Source organism: Engraulis encrasicolus, chromosome 11 (assembly GCF_034702125.1).
Source record: "Engraulis encrasicolus isolate BLACKSEA-1 chromosome 11, IST_EnEncr_1.0, whole genome shotgun sequence".
Classification (NCBI taxonomy): domain Eukaryota; kingdom Metazoa; phylum Chordata; class Actinopteri; order Clupeiformes; family Engraulidae; genus Engraulis; species Engraulis encrasicolus.
The window spans coordinates 42578112-42596072 of record NC_085867.1 but is presented as its reverse complement, the minus strand read 5'-3'; the positions used below and the strand labels follow the sequence as shown (position 1 = coordinate 42596072).

The 17961-nt window shown below is 46.4% G+C and overlaps 1 protein-coding gene across 2 annotated transcripts in view; it reads left to right on the top strand.

The window, feature by feature from the left end:
- Nucleotides 1–17961, top strand: part of shroom3 (shroom family member 3) — a 105799-nt gene that overhangs the window by 75822 nt on the left and 12016 nt on the right. For both annotated transcript variants that reach the window (XM_063210685.1, XM_063210687.1), the window contains 5 exons: nt 3862–3978; nt 6333–6479; nt 8146–8824; nt 9403–12009; nt 15977–16056. In XM_063210685.1, the coding sequence (XP_063066755.1) occupies nt 3862–3978; nt 6333–6479; nt 8146–8824; nt 9403–12009; nt 15977–16056 (3630 nt within the window). The remainder of the gene's footprint in view (nt 1–3861; nt 3979–6332; nt 6480–8145; nt 8825–9402; nt 12010–15976; nt 16057–17961) is intronic.

Below are 17961 nucleotides of genomic sequence, written 5' to 3'. Positions count from 1 at the left end.
TGCTTCATAAAATTACTGCTAAATATTCTGTAGACCAACGTTGAAACCAAAGTTGAATTTTTCAGGGGAACACATAGTATCATGTTTGGAGGAGAACTGGAGAACCACACCTTCACCAAAACATCATCTCCACTTTTGAGTATGGTGGCGGGAGCATCATTATATGCGGCTACCTTGGTGCCTCAGGCCCTTGTCAGTTAGCTATTATCAGTGGAACAATGAGCTCAGAAGTTTATTGAGATATTTTACAGAAAAAATGTGAGGTAGTCTGTCACTCAGTTGAGGCACACATGAGGATGGGTGCTGAAATGGGACAACAACCCATATTTTAGAGGCAATTGACTTTTGAATTGCTTCATAAGAATGAAATACACATTCTGGAATAGCCCAGTCAAAGCTCTGACAAAAAACATTTGAGATGATATGGCATGAAGTCAAGAAAGCTATTCACTCCAGATATCCCAGAAACCTTGCTGAAGAAGGGCAGTTTTCTAAAGAAGAGGGAGACAAGATACATCCAGATTGTTTTGTTAATCTGATCTGCAACTACAGGAAACATCTGGTTGAGGTTATTGCGACTAACTTAGGGTTAAAACCTATTGAATGCAAGGGTGTACTTACTTATGCCTTGCTGTCCTGTGAATGTTTACATCTTATGGCCAATGAAAATATGAAAACTTGTAAATGTTTGGGTTGAATTAGTTAAAGCAGACTTGGGTTGTTCCTTCTTGTGATTTCCGGGAAGATCAGACCATGTTTTATGACCAATTTTGACAGAAATGTAAGAAATTTCAAAGGGTGTACAAACTTTTTCCTGGGACTGTACATTTAGAGTGTTATTCATATGTATTGACCGTTGTGTTCACACATCCCAAAACATTTTTCAGGAGTTTAGGACATCTCAGTCTCTTATCTGGTCAGATGATCAGTTTTGGCACGTGAGATTAAGTTACGTTTCACTTACCTGATGCTTTTATTGAAAGTGACATACAGTTACAGTCCCTGGAGCAAAGTAGGGCTAGATGCCTTGCTGAAAGGATGAGGGTGTAGAGAGGGTAGGATTTAAACTGACAACCTTCTGAGTACAAGTCTACATTCTCTTCTTTCTCCTTGCTCCTTGCAGGTCCTCCTGCATCATGAGTGCTTTTAAGGTCATGAAAAGACCAAGAGATTGCATGAAAATAAGAGTTTTAAAATACTAAAAGACTTTCATTGACCATCATGTTACATTTTGTTCTCACAACCCCAAAACCTATTTAGGAGTTGAGGAGGGCATCCACCTCGCTTATTTATTTTGGGCAGTCATGGGTAAGTGGTTAGGGCGTCAGACTTGTAGCCCAAAGGTTGCCGGTTCGACTCCCGATCCGCCAAGTTGGTGGCGGAGTAATTAACCAGTGCTCTCTTCCATCCTCCTCCATGACTGAGGTACCTTGAGCATGGTACCGTCCCACCGCACTGCTCCTTTGGGGCGCCGTTGGGGGCTGCCCCCTTGCACGGGTGAGGCATAGAGGTGCTCCGATCACCATTTTTTGGGTCCGATCACCGATACCGATCACCAAAAATCTTTATCTGCCGATTACCGATCATTGCCGATCACAAAAATGATTTCCTATTTTTTTAATAGCCTATTAATTATCCTTATTGAATACCATTTCTGCCCATAAACCAATCAATCTTAATTTGCACATGTCTATTATTAGGCTATTATTATTATTATTATTATTATTATTATTATTATTATTATTATTATTATTATTATTATTATTATCTTTCAGACTAGTGTTGGTAATACAGTCTACAGTATTAATCAATGTATAAGTTATTGCATAGAATAACTAAACTATTTAAGATTGAATTGAAACTGAAACATTACATCAAATAGTCTTCCACATACGAGAAAAAAAACAACCTGTCGCTTTAAATGAGCAGCCTCGTGAGGAGAGCCCCTCCCCTCTCTGTCACCGTCCACAGTTGCAGTGCTCCACTACCGTTCTGAATCTCTCTCTCAAGTTTTAACCACATCTGTCGCCGTTTGGTGTTTCAGCGACTATCAAACTAATCGACTGACTGCCAATTACAACTTTGAAAACAATAATTGACATGTTTGTGCTGACAACGTGAAGTTGTCGCGTGCTGACCAAGGCAACTACACAGGTTATAACGTAACATGGCTCACTGGCGAGTAGGCCTACTCAATCGCAAATTACATTGTCACTCAGGTAAACGGCGCATGGATCGGAAAATCAGATCATTGTTGATGCAGATATGGTTATGAATGGTGGAAATGAAGGGGGGAATGGCGAAAAGTTATAGACAAGCAAAGATGCCTTCTTTTGGTGCACTTGCAGCTGTGCAGAGCCAGCGCCTACATGTAAAGGCAAATGGTTGCGTGAGGAATTTAATATCTCTCGATCGGTTTTTTGATCGGCATGTTTTTCCGATCACCGATCAGGCTATTTTTGGCCATTATCGGCCGGTCATGATCGGCAGCCGAGCAATCGGAGCACCTCTAGTGAGGCATAAATGCAATTTCGTTCTTGTGCATTGTGCAGCGAACACTTGTGTGCTGTGGAGTGCTGTGTCGCAATGACAATGGGAGTTGGAGTTTCCCACTTGAGCTTATCTAGTCAGATGATTGGTTTTGGCACTTGAGATTACATTGCACTTAGCTGATTCATTTAATGTAATGCATTGAAAGTGACTTGCAAAAGTTGCGAGTTGGCAAGTCACTTTCAGCAATGTAAGCAATGCACCTTTATTTACAAGTTGTTGGAGCAATATGGTGTTCTGTGCCTTGCTCAAGGGCACTTCTGCCATGGGTGTCAGGGTTGCCAGATGAGGCTGATGATTTCCAGCCCAAAAAATGCTCAAAACCTGCCTAGAAGCACAAAATCCCGCCCAATTGTATTGATTTCTATGGCAAAAATTGGCCGGGTTTTTCTGATAAATGCCATTTCTACCCGCACACGGCCATCCAAAGCAGCACCATTGGGCGGGAAACAGCCCAATCTGGCAACACTGATGGGTGTGGGTGCTATGGGAGTGAACCGGCCACCTTCCAAACACAAGCACTTTGAGCTGCGTGCCTTGTATGATATTGTGCTATACAAATTAAGGATAGACTGATATATATATCGGTATCGGTATCGGGCCGATATTTGCATATTTTAAGTGTATCGGTAACTTATAGGCCAATACGCGTGTGGATTTGGCCGATACGCAATATTTATTATTTTATGTCATTTAGTTTTTTTTAAAAAGCACAAGACACTTCATTTTTTTATTACTTGATTGTTAGACATTACCTGATTGTTAGAGTGGGTGTTAAAATGTTACAAGTTCTACCTAAATTTGATCATGTTAAAGGAATGTTTATTTTTGACTTGAGACCTGGAATATTTGTCATTTTTTAACCTTTTTTTTAACCCATATCGGCCCCAAATATCGGGTATCGGCCAAGGGTGATGAAAAAAAATCGGTATCGCATCGGCCATTAAAAAACCTGTATACAGTTATTATTATGCGGGGCAGCCGTGGCCTAGTGGTTAGAGAGTTGGTCTTTCAATCTAGTGGTTGCCGGTTCGAATCCCCCCTGACCTCTCCCTACACCTCCATCCATGGCTGAAGTGCCCTTGAGCAAGGCACCTAACCCCACATTGCTCCAGGGACTGTAACCAATACCCTGACAAATATTAGTTGTAAGTTGCTTTGAACAAATGAAAGCGTCAGCTAAGTGAAATGTAATGTAATAATTATTATTAGTTATTAAGGAAGGAATTCCTTACCTGTTAGGGCCCCAGTTGATTCACCTTTTCACGTTTCCGCCTCCTCTTCTTTCTCCTCCTCCTCTCCTCTCCGCAGCTCCTCCACTACTGACCTCTCTGGCTATGAGGCCGGCTTCCTTCGCAAGAGCCCGGACCAGTACAGCTCACGCGGCAGCATGGAGAGCCTGGACCCCCCGCTCAACCCCACATACAGGTATCCAATGTTTATATGGTTTCTTTTTTAAAGGGTTTATGAAACGAAAACAAACGGTGATAACAAAATTCTGATACAAACATCAGCGTGTTGAAAAACCACACATCCAACCTCATGAGAAAAAAAAAACAGCAGCACAAATCTATTTCAGAGGCACTGATACATCTGCAGAAAGTGACATGTCTGACAGGCGAAGTGAGGATTGTTAACATAGCCTGACAGTTCATTTTGTTTGTTGTTTTGTTTGACCCAAAGATGACATGGCGTGTGTATTTGTTGACAAATGGGGGGCATTTTGATTCAATTGCGCGATATAGTGTGATTGAAATGCATGTACATGCAAAAATATTATCAACTAGAGAAAAAACGGAGGTAATAGGCTGTTGGAGCAGCCCCGAAATCCTAAAAAAGAAGAAGAGAGAAAAAAAGTAGGCCTACGCTATATGCATCTCCGTTTATTCGCTAAGCAGTAGCCCAGTCTGTGAGTTGGCTGTCCTCGACCGAGAGCACCACGGAGGCTGAAGCGCGGATATCCTCCCAAAACCAATTTATTGACCAGTTGAATGGCAATCAACAAAAAGTGCATATCCCGAGAGCATTCGCATCGGTTTGGCATGTAATGTGCATTACCCTTTCCTGAAAACAACATACAAAGCAGATGGACAAGGTAAAACGTAGCCTAAAGCAAAGCAGTGCACGAGCAGTTACAGGGGCAGTTTCAGTCTGCACGCCGGCGATGTCAATTGTTGGAACTGCTTGAGACAATGGCATTCTCTTCTGTCCAACCATGCCCGCGATCTCCACATTTGTGGTGAAGCACGAGGGGTGGAAATGTGCCGAGCACAACAGTGACCACGAGCTTGCTTCAAAACCACACCGGTGTGGCAGCTTTTGTGATATGCACCGGAATTCTCATCCACATGTACATCTGCTTGTACGAGGCTATGCCAAGCGATGTGGGACAAATGTATGGCAGGAAGCGAATGTCAACATATACAGACATTACACAATCTTCGATATGGTCAGCAAATGTTTTGGGGCTGTCATTTATGTTATGCCTACACTTTGGAATTAGATCAGAGTCTTGTTGTTACACAGGCATATTTGATTTAGCCCAACTGTACCCTATACTTAACTTTACTCAGTCTATCCTACAAGCAGATAGCCTACAGGGCGGATGAGAATCCGGTGCATATCACAAAAGCTGTCACACCGGTGCCTGCGTACGAATTGGATCCACAGAGCCCTTGTTTTAGCCTTCTCCTTGTCGGCCACAGTTCCATCATTCTTCACAGAAGGGAACTTGTGCAAAGATATTCCTTCTGTCAAGTAGCCATTTTTGCAGCTGGCACCGTTCGGCCCTCCAGCAACACACTGCTTGACACTGCGCTTTGGTTTGGTACTAGCCGCCATTGATCTGAACAAGGTGGAATGAGGTGAACTTTCCCCTTTTATGTCACGCATATCATTTGCATAAAATTTGCATGTCACGAAAAAAAGTGAACATAACACTTTTTGGGAACATTTTAACATGACTTTTAGGACAAAATATCACCAAGACAATATCCCATTTTATTCACAAGGCTTAGAACTGTCAGAATCTGTCCTGGAAATGGTCAAATTCCTTTACTTTGTTTTCGTTTCATAAACCCTTTAAAGGGACACTGTGTGAGATTTTTAGTTGTTTATTTAAAGATTTCATGCTGCCCATTCACTAATGTTACCTTTTTCATGAATACTTACCACCAGCATCAAATTCTAAGTATTCATTATGACTGGAAAAATTGCATTTTTCATACATGAAAAGGGGGATCTTCTCCATGGTCCGCCATTTTGAATTTCCAAAAATAGCCATTTTTAGCTGCAAAAATGACTCTACTTTGATCATACTAGGAAATGTTTGTTTATTACTTAGTAAACTTTCATGTAAAGATCAAATTTGGCAATAGGCAGCCCAGTTTGAATGAGCAGCATAGTTGCAGTACCTTTTTTGACCATTTCCTGCACAGTGTCCCTTTAAGATATTTTTTTGATGCTTTTATGCCTTTATTTGCGATAGGACAGTTTGAGGGTGTGACAGAAAATGAGTGGGAGAGGTAGCATTTCAGGTATTTTACTACCATTGTACTATACCACTATGACATTACACAGTACCTTTAGTAATACATTACAACTTGGCCCTTGCCATTCTGGTAGCAGGCTATCTATACCAGGGGCTGTGTCTTAACGGGTGAAAGTTTATCTCATCTCATTTCATCTCATCTCATCTCATCTCATCTCATCTCATCTCATCTCATCTCGTGTCGTGTCGTGTCGTGTCATGTCATGTCGTCTCATCTCATCTCATCCTACAGCTCCTGCCACCAGCTGTCGGCCTCCAAGTCGTCCAGCAGTATTGACCACCTGCACAGCAAGCGTGACTCGGCCTACAGCTCCTTCTCCACCAGCTCCAGCATCCCAGAGTACCTGGCGGCTGGACCCACCTTCACCAGCAGCAACAGGTAGGGTGGAGTAACCTAACTGATCTAACAAGGAAATTAAGGAACCTTTTATAATTAAAGGGGTATGCCACTATTTTGGGGCTTAATACAGTTAAAATCGTTGGTCAGGGTTTATAAAGGTGGTAAAGTGTCTTATTTTTCATGTAAGCCGTTGTCTTGCTTTAAGACAAGTTAAAAGAGGGAGCATGTCGCTAAGCTAGTGAAAGTCAATGCATCCGTGTAGCATGCTACATGCTACATGCTACAGTGATCCATTGACTTTCACTAGCTTAGCTACATACTCCCTCTTTTAACTTGTCTTAAAGCAAGACAACGCTTAACATGAAAAATAAGACACTTTACCACCTTTATAAACCCCAGCCAACGATTTTAACGGTATTAAGCCCCAAAATAGTGGCATACCCCTTTAAGGCAGTGGTTGGTTGGCAGTTTTTTTTCTTCCAGGACGACCTTTTGCACCTAAGAATATTTTTGTGAACGCCCATTCCAAACGCCAAACATTATTTACTCACAGGGCATTATTTAGTCATTATTATATGGTGTGACGTCATCGGTCGAATGCTCCATTCATTTCAGTGGGGCTCCCCAACGTTCGCACGTCTGTTATTTTTCGATAACGGACGGGTTGGTCTATAACAGACCGCTGTCAATGGCAACAAGACTTTTCACTGCTAAAGCGACTTTTCAACAAGACTCTAATCAGCTGCTGTGATAGACAACACCTGTTGTCCTGGCTACCTAGTTCTAGCTGTTGCCTAGCGGTGTTCCACAACGGCACTGTTTTGTTTTGCGCAGCAAAAATCTTTTGACATGAAAAAACTATAATAAACTTAACATTAAATAGGCCTAAAGAAATATCCCCGCCATGTGTGAATCATTTAAGTATATCCATATAATAAGCGGGTTAACGTTCGGCGAGTCGGTCGCTTTGTGGAATAGCAGCACTTCAGAGAGAACAAGACCCCTCCGCTCCGCGTCGGGGTCTAAAGATTCTCTCTGTCGTGCTGCTATTCCACGGTAGCGACCTTCTCGCCGAACGTTAACCCTTACTTATTTACTCACAGGGAAAGTAAAAGCATGTATTGGCCTTCTAAGTGAGTGCGGTTACTAACTAATTTATGGAGCTACGTATGTTAACTATTAACCTGTGTTTTATGAAAAGTCCATTCCGTCCTCGACCAACCTGTAGTATCTCTGCAACCCTGCTAAGGGTCCTAACCCCCAGTTTGGGAACAACTGAATTAAGGCGCAACTTTTTTTTTAAATGGATACTGACAGCCAGGGCTCTAAATTAACTTTCTTTATCACCAGCCAAAATGGCTAGTAGATGTTAATCTTACCAAGCAAACACACACTCTCTAATGGGTCATAGGGGCTAGTAAGTTGATCTTTTCTACCCGCAAAACTGAAATTTCACCAGCATTTGGCCGGTTGGCTGCTGTTAATTTAGAGCCCTGCTGACAGCACAACAAAATATTTTTTAACCAGTCGTGTATGCAGTGCGACGCAACGTTCTTGCTTTCAAACTCTGTTGTCCTGTCTTACACTTTAAGGACTGTCCTGTCTCTGTCTATTCATGGGATAGTCAGAAACAAGATTTATTTTCCATTGCATGACCATGTGAAGATATTGACACTAGATGCTGACTTCCTCTCTTTACTTTCAGGGAGAGGTCCTGCTCCATGGAGCACATGCCTCAGAGTAGAGGAGGTGGAGGAGGTGGCATGACAGCGGAGGGCATGCAGCAGGCGGACATCCGCTACGTGCGCACCATCTACGACCCACAGGGGCCGTCCCAAGAGCACGAGGTGACCTCGGCCGCTCTGGGTCGAACCAGCGACAGCAGAGGACAGATGAGGAGTGGAGTAGGAGGAGGAGGAGGAGTAGGAGGAGTAGGGACGGGCCCATGTCACCGCGCTGGCGGCAGCTCCAGCAGCAGCAGCAGTGGCGGCTCGTCCTCCTCCGCCTCCCACCGCCACAGCTTGGGGCCCGTGTGGGGCAGCGGCAGCCACAACAGCGGCCGCAGTTCTTGCGAGAACCTGAAGGGGGCGCCACAACCACCGGGAGCGCCGCCGCCGCCGCAGCGCAGCGACAGCTACGCCGCCATCCGCAACCACAACCACCACGAGCGGCCCAACTCCTGGTCCAGCCTGGAGCAGGCCCGCTCGCTGCGCGCCCTGCACAAGGGCTCCTGGCACCACTCCAGCGGCTCGGTGGCGGCCGCGGCGGGCGGAGCCGGGGGCAAGCCGTCGTTCGTGACAGAAGGCGGGCAGCTCCATACGGTGGTGGAGAAAAGCCCGGAGAGCAGCCCCACCACGCGGCCCAAACAGGGATTCCCTCCTCAGGTAGCAGTCTCTTTTTGATAGCTCCGTTAGTACATTATTTTTATTAATACATTTATGTTATGTTATGTTATGTTATGCTTAACATTGTATGTTGTGTGCACCTTGAACGCAGGCATAGATATGAACACTAGATACCATGATGACCACTGCTTTGTATTGGAACGAATCACTCAAGTCAGATCCCCACCATCTTTACCCTTCATAGTGCTACCGTAAATTGGTGACAAGATGATGCATGCATTATCCTATAGCAGTAACATCAGTAAAAACAATCACTATACCTGCCCAAGACTGTTGAGCCCAGAGTTGGGCCACGGCAAAAAGGCTGAACACCTCATCTAGTGTTCATATTTATGGAAGGGAGGCTTCAAATCTCATTGTAATGCTGCATGTATAATGAGAATAATGGCATTCTATTCTATTCTATTCTATTCTATTCTATTCTATTCTATTCTATTCTATTCTGTTCTGTTCTTTTCTATTCTATTCTATTCTATTCTATTCTATTCTATTCCATTCCATTCTATTCTATTCTATTCTATTCTATTCTATTCTATTCCATTCTATTCTGTTCTCAGCCGGCTGTCTCCTCTGCATCGCAGCCTGGCGCTGGTCGGCCACTGTACCCCACCAGCGTCTACCAAGTGCCTCAGCCAGAGCCCCACTTTGCACAGATGCCTACCAATTGCCCCAGCTCCAGCACAGTGTACCCGGCTCTCGCCAAGGAGAGCCGCTACGCACCCCCGAGGGAGCTAGCAGGAGGAGGAGGAGGAGGAGGAGGAGGAGGAGGAAGAGAGGGAGCCCTGGCGGTGGAGAATGGATACCAAAGCAGCAGCAGCAGCAGCCACATGCCACATGGTTCCACCAGCCCACCTCACCTCATCGCCTCGTCCTCCCAGCCCAAATCCCTTCCCCAGGCCCCCTCACTACCACCACCACCACCACATTCCCACTCCCAGCACCTCCAGCACCACCAGCACCAGGAGAGAGGCCCGGACGAGGCCCACACCAAATACAGGTCGCACCTGCAGCCGCCAAACAGCCACAACCCAGCCAGCCGGCCGGCCTCGGCGTCGTCCTCCATCATCGCACAGGAGAGACGAGACCCCTACACGCCCGTGCTGCCCAGGGGAGAGAAGGGGCGCTATGGCCACAGCCCAGAGCCTCAGAGCAGCCAGCAGCAGCTCCAGCTCCAGCAGCAGCAGAGCAGGGAGGAGGCCGAGCTGGCCAGACACCTGGAGCAGGGCTCCCACGTCGAGCCGCTGCAGACCAACGCGGCGACCAGGAGCGGTGGCGGCTCCAGTCTCCCGCCGAGGCACTACAGCGAGTCCAGCGCTCTACGGGACCAGGAGCACCCTCTGACGCGTCTGGAGAACGCCCTGGCCGAGGTGCAGAGGTGTGCCAGCCCCGAGAGTGGCAGCGCGGCGGGCAGCGGAGGCAGCCAGAACTACCCCCCGGGCGGCGAGCGCGACCGCAGCGTGTCCGTGCTGGAGAGGGTGAGCCGCTTCGAGAGGCGCGATCCTCCCTCGGGGAAAGCTCGCAGCCACAGCATCAGCCACGCCGGTTCCATCTCCTCGTCGTCCTCCTCCTTGTCCTCCTATCCCTCTTCCTCCTCCCACTACCGTCCAAACCATGCGCCCGTTGCGCCCAAGAGCTCCCTCTCTGGTGTGGAGGACCTTCGCAACATGCTGGACAGAAGCTCTGCGACGTCTCATTATGCCGTTCCCACGAGCTCTTACGCCAACACCCACGGGTACGGTGCGGTGAACCAGGAGCTCCATCATGGATTGATGGATCTTCACCAGAGGAGGGCGAGCACCGACCAGGAGCGTCACAGGTACCCGCCAGACACCACCAGCCAGGTCCTGCAGAGGAGCAAGAGCGTGTACCACGTGGGTGAGGAAAATGGATCATCTGCGTCCGAGTGGAGAGACGACCCGCTCGACATCCTGGGCACCATCCAGGACACCACGTACAACCGGGCCTACCGGGACAGCATCAAGGGCGCCCAGTCCAAGGTGCTGAGGTCCACCTCCTTCCAGCGCAGGGACATGAACCCTCCCGCGGTCCCTCCAAAACACGCTTCCCTGGAGAGGAAAGGGCCCAAGACCAGTCCCAAGCCTACGACCAGCACGACCAACACGACCAACACCACCACCACGTCGCCCCACACCCCGAAAGAGAGGCACGTGGTGACCCCCGACCTCCCGGACAGGAGCAGCCCCCCGGAACTCCCCAGCATGCCCCCGGTGGGGCCGCCCGTCGTGCGGATCTGCGGCCGCAAGCGGCTCACCATGGAACAGAAGAAGCGATCTTACTCGGAGCCCGAGAACATGCACGAGGTGGGCCTCTCGGACTCGGACATTTCCAGAAAGCAGCAGCTTCAGCAATTCCTCATCCCGGAAAGCAGCGTGGCCGACCGGCGCAAGATGTTCGAGATGGCGGCCAATCGGAACGCCAAGCAGCAACAGCAGCAGCAGCAGTTGCAGTTACTGTCTGTGCGTCCGGAGCTGAAGCAGATGCAGCAAGACGCCCTGGCCGAGTACATGAAGCGCAAGACGGGCCAGCACAGGCCAGCGCCGGAGGGAGGGCGCCCCAGCCGGCCCCAGAGTGCCTACCTGCACCACCAGACCTCGTCCTCCTCCACCGACTCTCGCAGCCTCTCCTCCACCTCCAGCCTGGCTTCGCTACAGGACCCGGGGCTGCTGGAGAGCCTGTCCGGGGTTACTGCAGGTGGTGGTGGTGGTGGTGGTGGTGGAAGGCAGATCTATACTCTTCCAGCCAACCTCCGTGGAGATTTCTACACCACCAGCAACAGGTGGCAGGTTGCAGAGCCCCAGCAGCACGCTGCGCATCACAGGCCACAGAGCAAAACACCCGAGCCCCAGTGGCTCCAGGACAGACACCCAGTGGACCGGGACAGGGACCGGGACAGGGACAGGAGAGCCTCTGCCTCCGCCAGCCTGGCTGGAGCATCATCTGGTCCAGATGTGTCCCAGTTGAGGCAGCTGCCCCAGCAGCAGCGCGGCGAGAGGGAGAGGGAGAAGGGAGGGTTCGAGCGGGGCGGTGGTGGCCGGAGCTCGGGGAAGTCAGCGTCGGCGGAGGATCTTCTGGAGAGGCAGGAGAAAAGGCCAGCTCCTCAGCACGCACGCTCACGCTCATCGCCCTCAGACAGGTTTAATCAGGTAAGGCACCCTCCTTACATAACGCATGCATCACAGGCATCACTTCCTTTATGTCCAGTTTATCTGCCTAGAGTGCATTCACATATGTAGAGGTGTTATGACATTTGTTTGAAAATGTCCAAAAAATATCAAAACAAAGTTGTTGTTTGACAGCAAGTAAGACCACATTTAGACAATTTACTGACATCAGCACAGCAGAGTAGAGCGCAGTGGAAACTCTTCCTCAGTTCAAAAACAAATGTGTTCCTTCCCAGCGGTTAATGAATGGCTTGAAGTGCAGAGCCAAGATGGGGCTCAAGATACTGCGTAGGTATTTAGGAGAGAGAAAACTGGTGTTGCTATTTCAGAGCTCAGTGAATAACTGCCATGGCTGTAATCATTTCACCAACTCAACTCAGCCAGTAGTTCCAGCTGAGCAGATATAATCAAGCTGTTGGTTTTCATGATGTTGATATACAGTGAAATAAATGCCTACTAAAGAAGCCAATGCACGTTCAACCCTATTAGTTGCAGAGGTGTAGAAAGTAATAGTAGAAGTAAAAGAAATGTAAAAACCCTAATTAAAGGGACACTGTGCAGGAAATGGTCAAAAAAGGTACTGCAACTATGCTGCTCATTGAAACTGGGCTGCCAATTGCCAAATTTGATCTTTACATGAAAGTTTTCTAAGTAATAAACAAATATGTTCTAGTATGGTCCAAATAGAGTCATTTTTGCAGCTAGAAATGGCTGTTTTTGGAAATTCAAAATGGCGGACCATGGAGAAGATCCCCCTTTTCATGTATGAAAAGTGAAATTTTTCCAGTCATAATGAATACTTAGAATTTGATGCTGGTGGTAAGTATTCATGAATAAGGTAACATTAGTGAACGGGCTGCATGAATTCTGGAAATAAACAACTAAAAATCTCACACAGTGTCCCTTTAAGTGTTTTCTCATTAGGTTTTTACATCTGTTCCTGAATTAGAATCTCATGTGGCACAGTGGAATAACTAATATAACAGCTAGTGTGTGTAATATCATGTAGTGCGGTTGTACTTACATCATGAATTGACCACTATGTTTACTTCATACATCTCTGGGATGCATTTCTCGAAAGCATAGTTGTTAGCCAGTTTGCAACTTGCGTAGTTGCCAATGGGAAATTGCGTGGCAAACCACAAAGTAGCTAACATAGTTAGCAACTCAACTATGGTTTCGAGAAATGCACCCCTGGTTTGTAGGCCACATCTTGAGCAACTCCCACCCCAGAGAGGGCAATAATATTGCATGTAAGAGCTTTGTCTCTCCGAATTACTCAAGACCCTCTTTATTATTTTGACCGGTTCCTCCTACGTACAAACCCCGTAGGATGAGGAAAAGAACAAGTGAGAGACTGTTTTTAAGATCTTAAGTCCAACGCTACTTGCTGTTTTTAAGAGGGGAATTTATGACTAGATCATTTGGAGATCCACCCCCAAACGTCCCTAAGACATACAAAGTCAGATTCATTTCAGATTTATTTCTGATATAGTAGTTTTACTTTACAGTTTTACTCTAAGACATAATTGTGCCCTATGGGTTAGTCTGTAAGGTTTTTCCTGACAAAATGAAGCAGTGGAACTGCAGATTTTTCATGCAGTACAAAGAGTACAGAGTTTTTTCATATGCACATCAAAAGTGATTCTCTCTCTCGGGCCACTTTCTCATTCCTTATCTGCTCCCCTCCCACTGACTAATGTGGTCAGACAATTTGGTTCAGAGAGCACACAGAAACAGTCGTCTAAATTAGAGCCTGCAGTTGTTTGTCTGCCCTTTAAGTTGCCATTAAGATGCCAAGAGTTTATATGTCTGTCTGAGGCGTGCTGGTGGTCTTTGTAAAAAAAAAAAGAAAAAGAAAAGAGAAGAAGTTGGTGGTATGCATGAAGATGTGACTAACACCCCTGCGCACGCGTGCACACACACACACACACACACACACACACACACACACACACACACACACACACACACACACACACACACACACACACACACACACACACGCACACATAGACATACACACACACAGACGCACACACAGACACACACACGCGCACACACACCGACGCACGCATAGACATACACACACACAGATGCACACACAGACACACACACACACACACACACACACACACACACACACACACACACACACACACACACACACACAGTCTCTCTCTCTCTCTCTCTCTCTCTCTCTCATACACACACACACACTCCTATACAGAGACACTATATGGTTGTTGGTTGGGGGCCTCCGCCCAGGCAGCTCTGGGCTCTTGAGGAGGGGAGGGCAGCAGGCAGGAAATGCCACGTTACTTCCCTCTTCCTGTTTGGTGCCAGCGCCGCTCCTCTGGAGTCTGCCCCAGCCAGATGAGACGACAGACTGATGAGGAGGTAGATAGATCACGTCGCCCTGTCCGGTCGGTTGGTTGGGCCGGGACGCGTCTCTTGCGTTGGGCAGGGGAGGGGAGGGGTCATGCAGCAGAACAGTGTGCGTGATGATAAGATGGATCTGCTGTGAGGGCCCGGGGAGTTCCGGTGCTGTGTCGAGATGGTCTGCACTGCATTGTCGAGATGAACACCAGTACGCCGTTATCATCACAGCAACCCAAACCGTAACCCAAACTCCTATACAGGGCCCCAAGATGACAGCTTTGGCCGGGGCCCCAAGACAAAGTGATCTGAAAGGGCCCCCCCACATATGCCCAACCAATACATACAATGTTATGAGGACCCAATTCTGGGCCACCCTCTTTGTGCCCCTTTGTACTGTCAGCTACTGTAGTGATTTGTAATGGCTTGGTAGCTCGACGAGTAGCTCTTATCGACACAATCCAACACTGGTTTAGCCTGGCCCGGCTTGTGTTTTTGGACAGGAAGTGATTTAGTGGTTGTTGTTTTTTGTTTTTTTTGAGGTGGTGTTTATGTCACAGTAATTAGTCTCCGAGCAGCGTCAGCCATTATGTACTTTCACATGAAGAAGACTGCTGGGTAAGACAACGTGCCAGTCTAGGAGGAGACAACTAAGAAAGAATTGGAATGAGTAGTATAGTGGTTGATGCTGTATGACTAAATGTGTAAAAATGTGATCATCACAGACAGACGCCCCCACAGGAAGAGGGTCGGTTGGGTAGCACACAGCAATCTAGAAAAGAGTAGTACAAAACATTATTATAATTCTGGATAGTTCTAGTTTAAGTGTGATTATTCGTGTAGATTTGATCACAAGGCCACACGAAAGGTGTTTGACTAAAAGGCATCTATTTAGAAAAGAATAAATACAAGACTACTACTCAAACTTTGTAAATTTAAGTATGTTACGATTTGATCAGCAATCCACATAACTTATGTGTGGATAAAAGGCACCAATCTTCAAAAGAAACAAAAATGAGATTACTACTCCAAGCCAGTTCTTCTAGTATGACAAATGATATAAGATTGGATCAACAGCTCTGTCTGGTAGGTTTTTATCTTCACTGAAAACATCAGTGTGTGATAATGACCCTCAACTTCTTTTCCAAGGCGAAATCTTTTCAAGCTTTGCTAAACTGTCTTGTGTGTATGATTTACTTAGAAGAGCGTGCCAGCGAGATCGCTGGTTATACGAGATATGTGACTTATTAGTTTTACCAAGAATCCAGTGGCAGACAAAGCAACACTGTGAAGGTTTATGTCCTGTAATACGTCACCTATGATTAAGCCTTGGAGTGTGTTAAGGTCCCGTAATTAATGTTGAATGTCAGTCTGGTATTCACCACCAATTCTTTGATTTAATATTGAGTGTGGTGTTTCCACTTCCCAGAATCTTTTCACATACGTGAAAAGACCATTGCAAGGGACACTGGTAGTACATGGAAGTGAGATATGCGTCATTTGTGAAATGAAAACTTTATTACAAATCAATTTATCACATTCAGGTGTATATGTTCTTTTTCCATTTCAGGACTTTATGGCTGCTGAGCTGAAGTCATTTGCGATGATGTCAATGGATGTCGCCCCATCATCTAGTCACACTGTCAACAGGTTTGTCACTTTCATTTAATTTATCCTTTATTTAGCCAGGATTGTCCCTTTGAGACTACAGTCTCTTCCGCCAGGGAGTCCTGGTCAAAATTTTCAAACTTTCCAAAGCAGCAATGCAAATGTGGCTATATTTCTCTCTCTCTCTCTCTCTCTCTCTCTCTCTCTCTCTCTCTCTCTCTCTCTCTCTCTCTCTCTCTCTCTCTCTCTCTCTCTCTCTCTCTCTCTCTCTCTCTCTCTCTCTCTCTCTCTCTCACAGTGTGTGTGTGTGCGTGCGTGTGTTTGTGATACACAGAGACAGGGAGCGAGCAAAACAATAGAGCATAACAAGTTCCTTTGGGAGACAGAGAGAGAGAGAGAGAGAGAGAGGGAGAGGGGAAGAAAGACGAGGGAGGGAGGGAGTGAGAGACAGACTGTCCAAAATATTCACTCATGCGTGACATAGTTCATAGTTCATTATACATGTGAGTTACATGTTCTTGTCCCCTACTGTAGATGTACAGTACATGTCATGTACATAGTGTCCCCATGCTGTGACCGAGCAGTGACCGTTTTGGATTCAACATGAAAGTCTGTCTGTGTTCATATGCACACGGACAAGTTTACATCCAATTTTATACACACATGTGCCATAAAAAATGTTCGGTGCCGCACTCGCATGAACAAATAAAAGATGACATTTGCAATGTAGCGGGACCAAAAGACAGAGTGAGTGCACATGTAGTCTAGAAGTCGCTGCCTGCACTGTCCCTCGGCCAATAATTCTGATCCCTCCTTGTGAGAATAAGAAAACATTCTAATGGAAAATTGAAGTTGTTTTGAAATGCGACTGACTTTTATGGCAGAGCCTTGGACTGGAGGGGCATTCCTTAATTGGTCAGCGCTGTGGCTCGATAGGAGAGACCAGGCAGGCCATGCGTCTATTTTTGACCTGCGCTGTCCTTTAAAGAGAATTTCTGACTTGTGCATTCATGTAATATGAAAAAAAAACATTAAAAACAGACTGACCGGCTGCTAAGGAGTTTACTGAGAAACAACAGAGAGGTTGCACGCTAAAGAGTGCTTGCATGTATACAGATTGTAGTGTAAAACAGAACAAGGTCCCTATAGCAGGAGCATTGGTTCATGGAGTGAAAGGTATATTACATGATTGCACATCACATTAGAAACACTTAAATGCTTTAACCCAGTACGACCCCTGGTATAAATTAGCTGTTACCAGAATGGCATTGACTAAGTCATAATGTATCACCAAAGGCCCTATGTACTGTCATAGTGGTGTACTGTAGTACTATGGTTGTAAAGGTTTTTCAATGACTATTAGCGTTCCACTGGTGGAACGGTGTGTATTAAGGGGCTACCTGACGTTAGCTCTCTTGCCTAAAAGATAATGTCTGATTGCTATCATGACAAAAATCCATTTCATTGTTAGGTCAGGATATATAGGCTTAGTTGGTGTTCTTATCGAGAGAGTGACTTGTTATTTTCGTGCTCCCTCGTGGACCCCTATTTTCAGAATTAAAAAAAATAATAATAAGTTTTACTTTTCTGAAAATAGGGGCCCACAAGGGTGCGGGGCCCACCAGAAAATGCCCGCTATGCCAGATGGCCAGACCAGCCCTGGTGCAGGGTAGAGTCCGTGGTGCATTGTGGGGCTAGATGCCTTGCTCAAGGGGGCACTTTGGCTAAGCCACATTAGTTATTTTCTCCCACACCCACATTCCTCATCCTGATACTGGACTTGACCCTGCTGATATGATCTGATCTCATCCCAAAGCTGGAGCTTCTGTGCAACTAAAAATAGTGACTAGAAAAATGTGGGTTTTTTTTTGCTACTATGCCAGTAAACTCTCTATATAAATGAGCTGACTGTCTAGCTTCTGTACTTCTCTAAACCAATTGTAAACC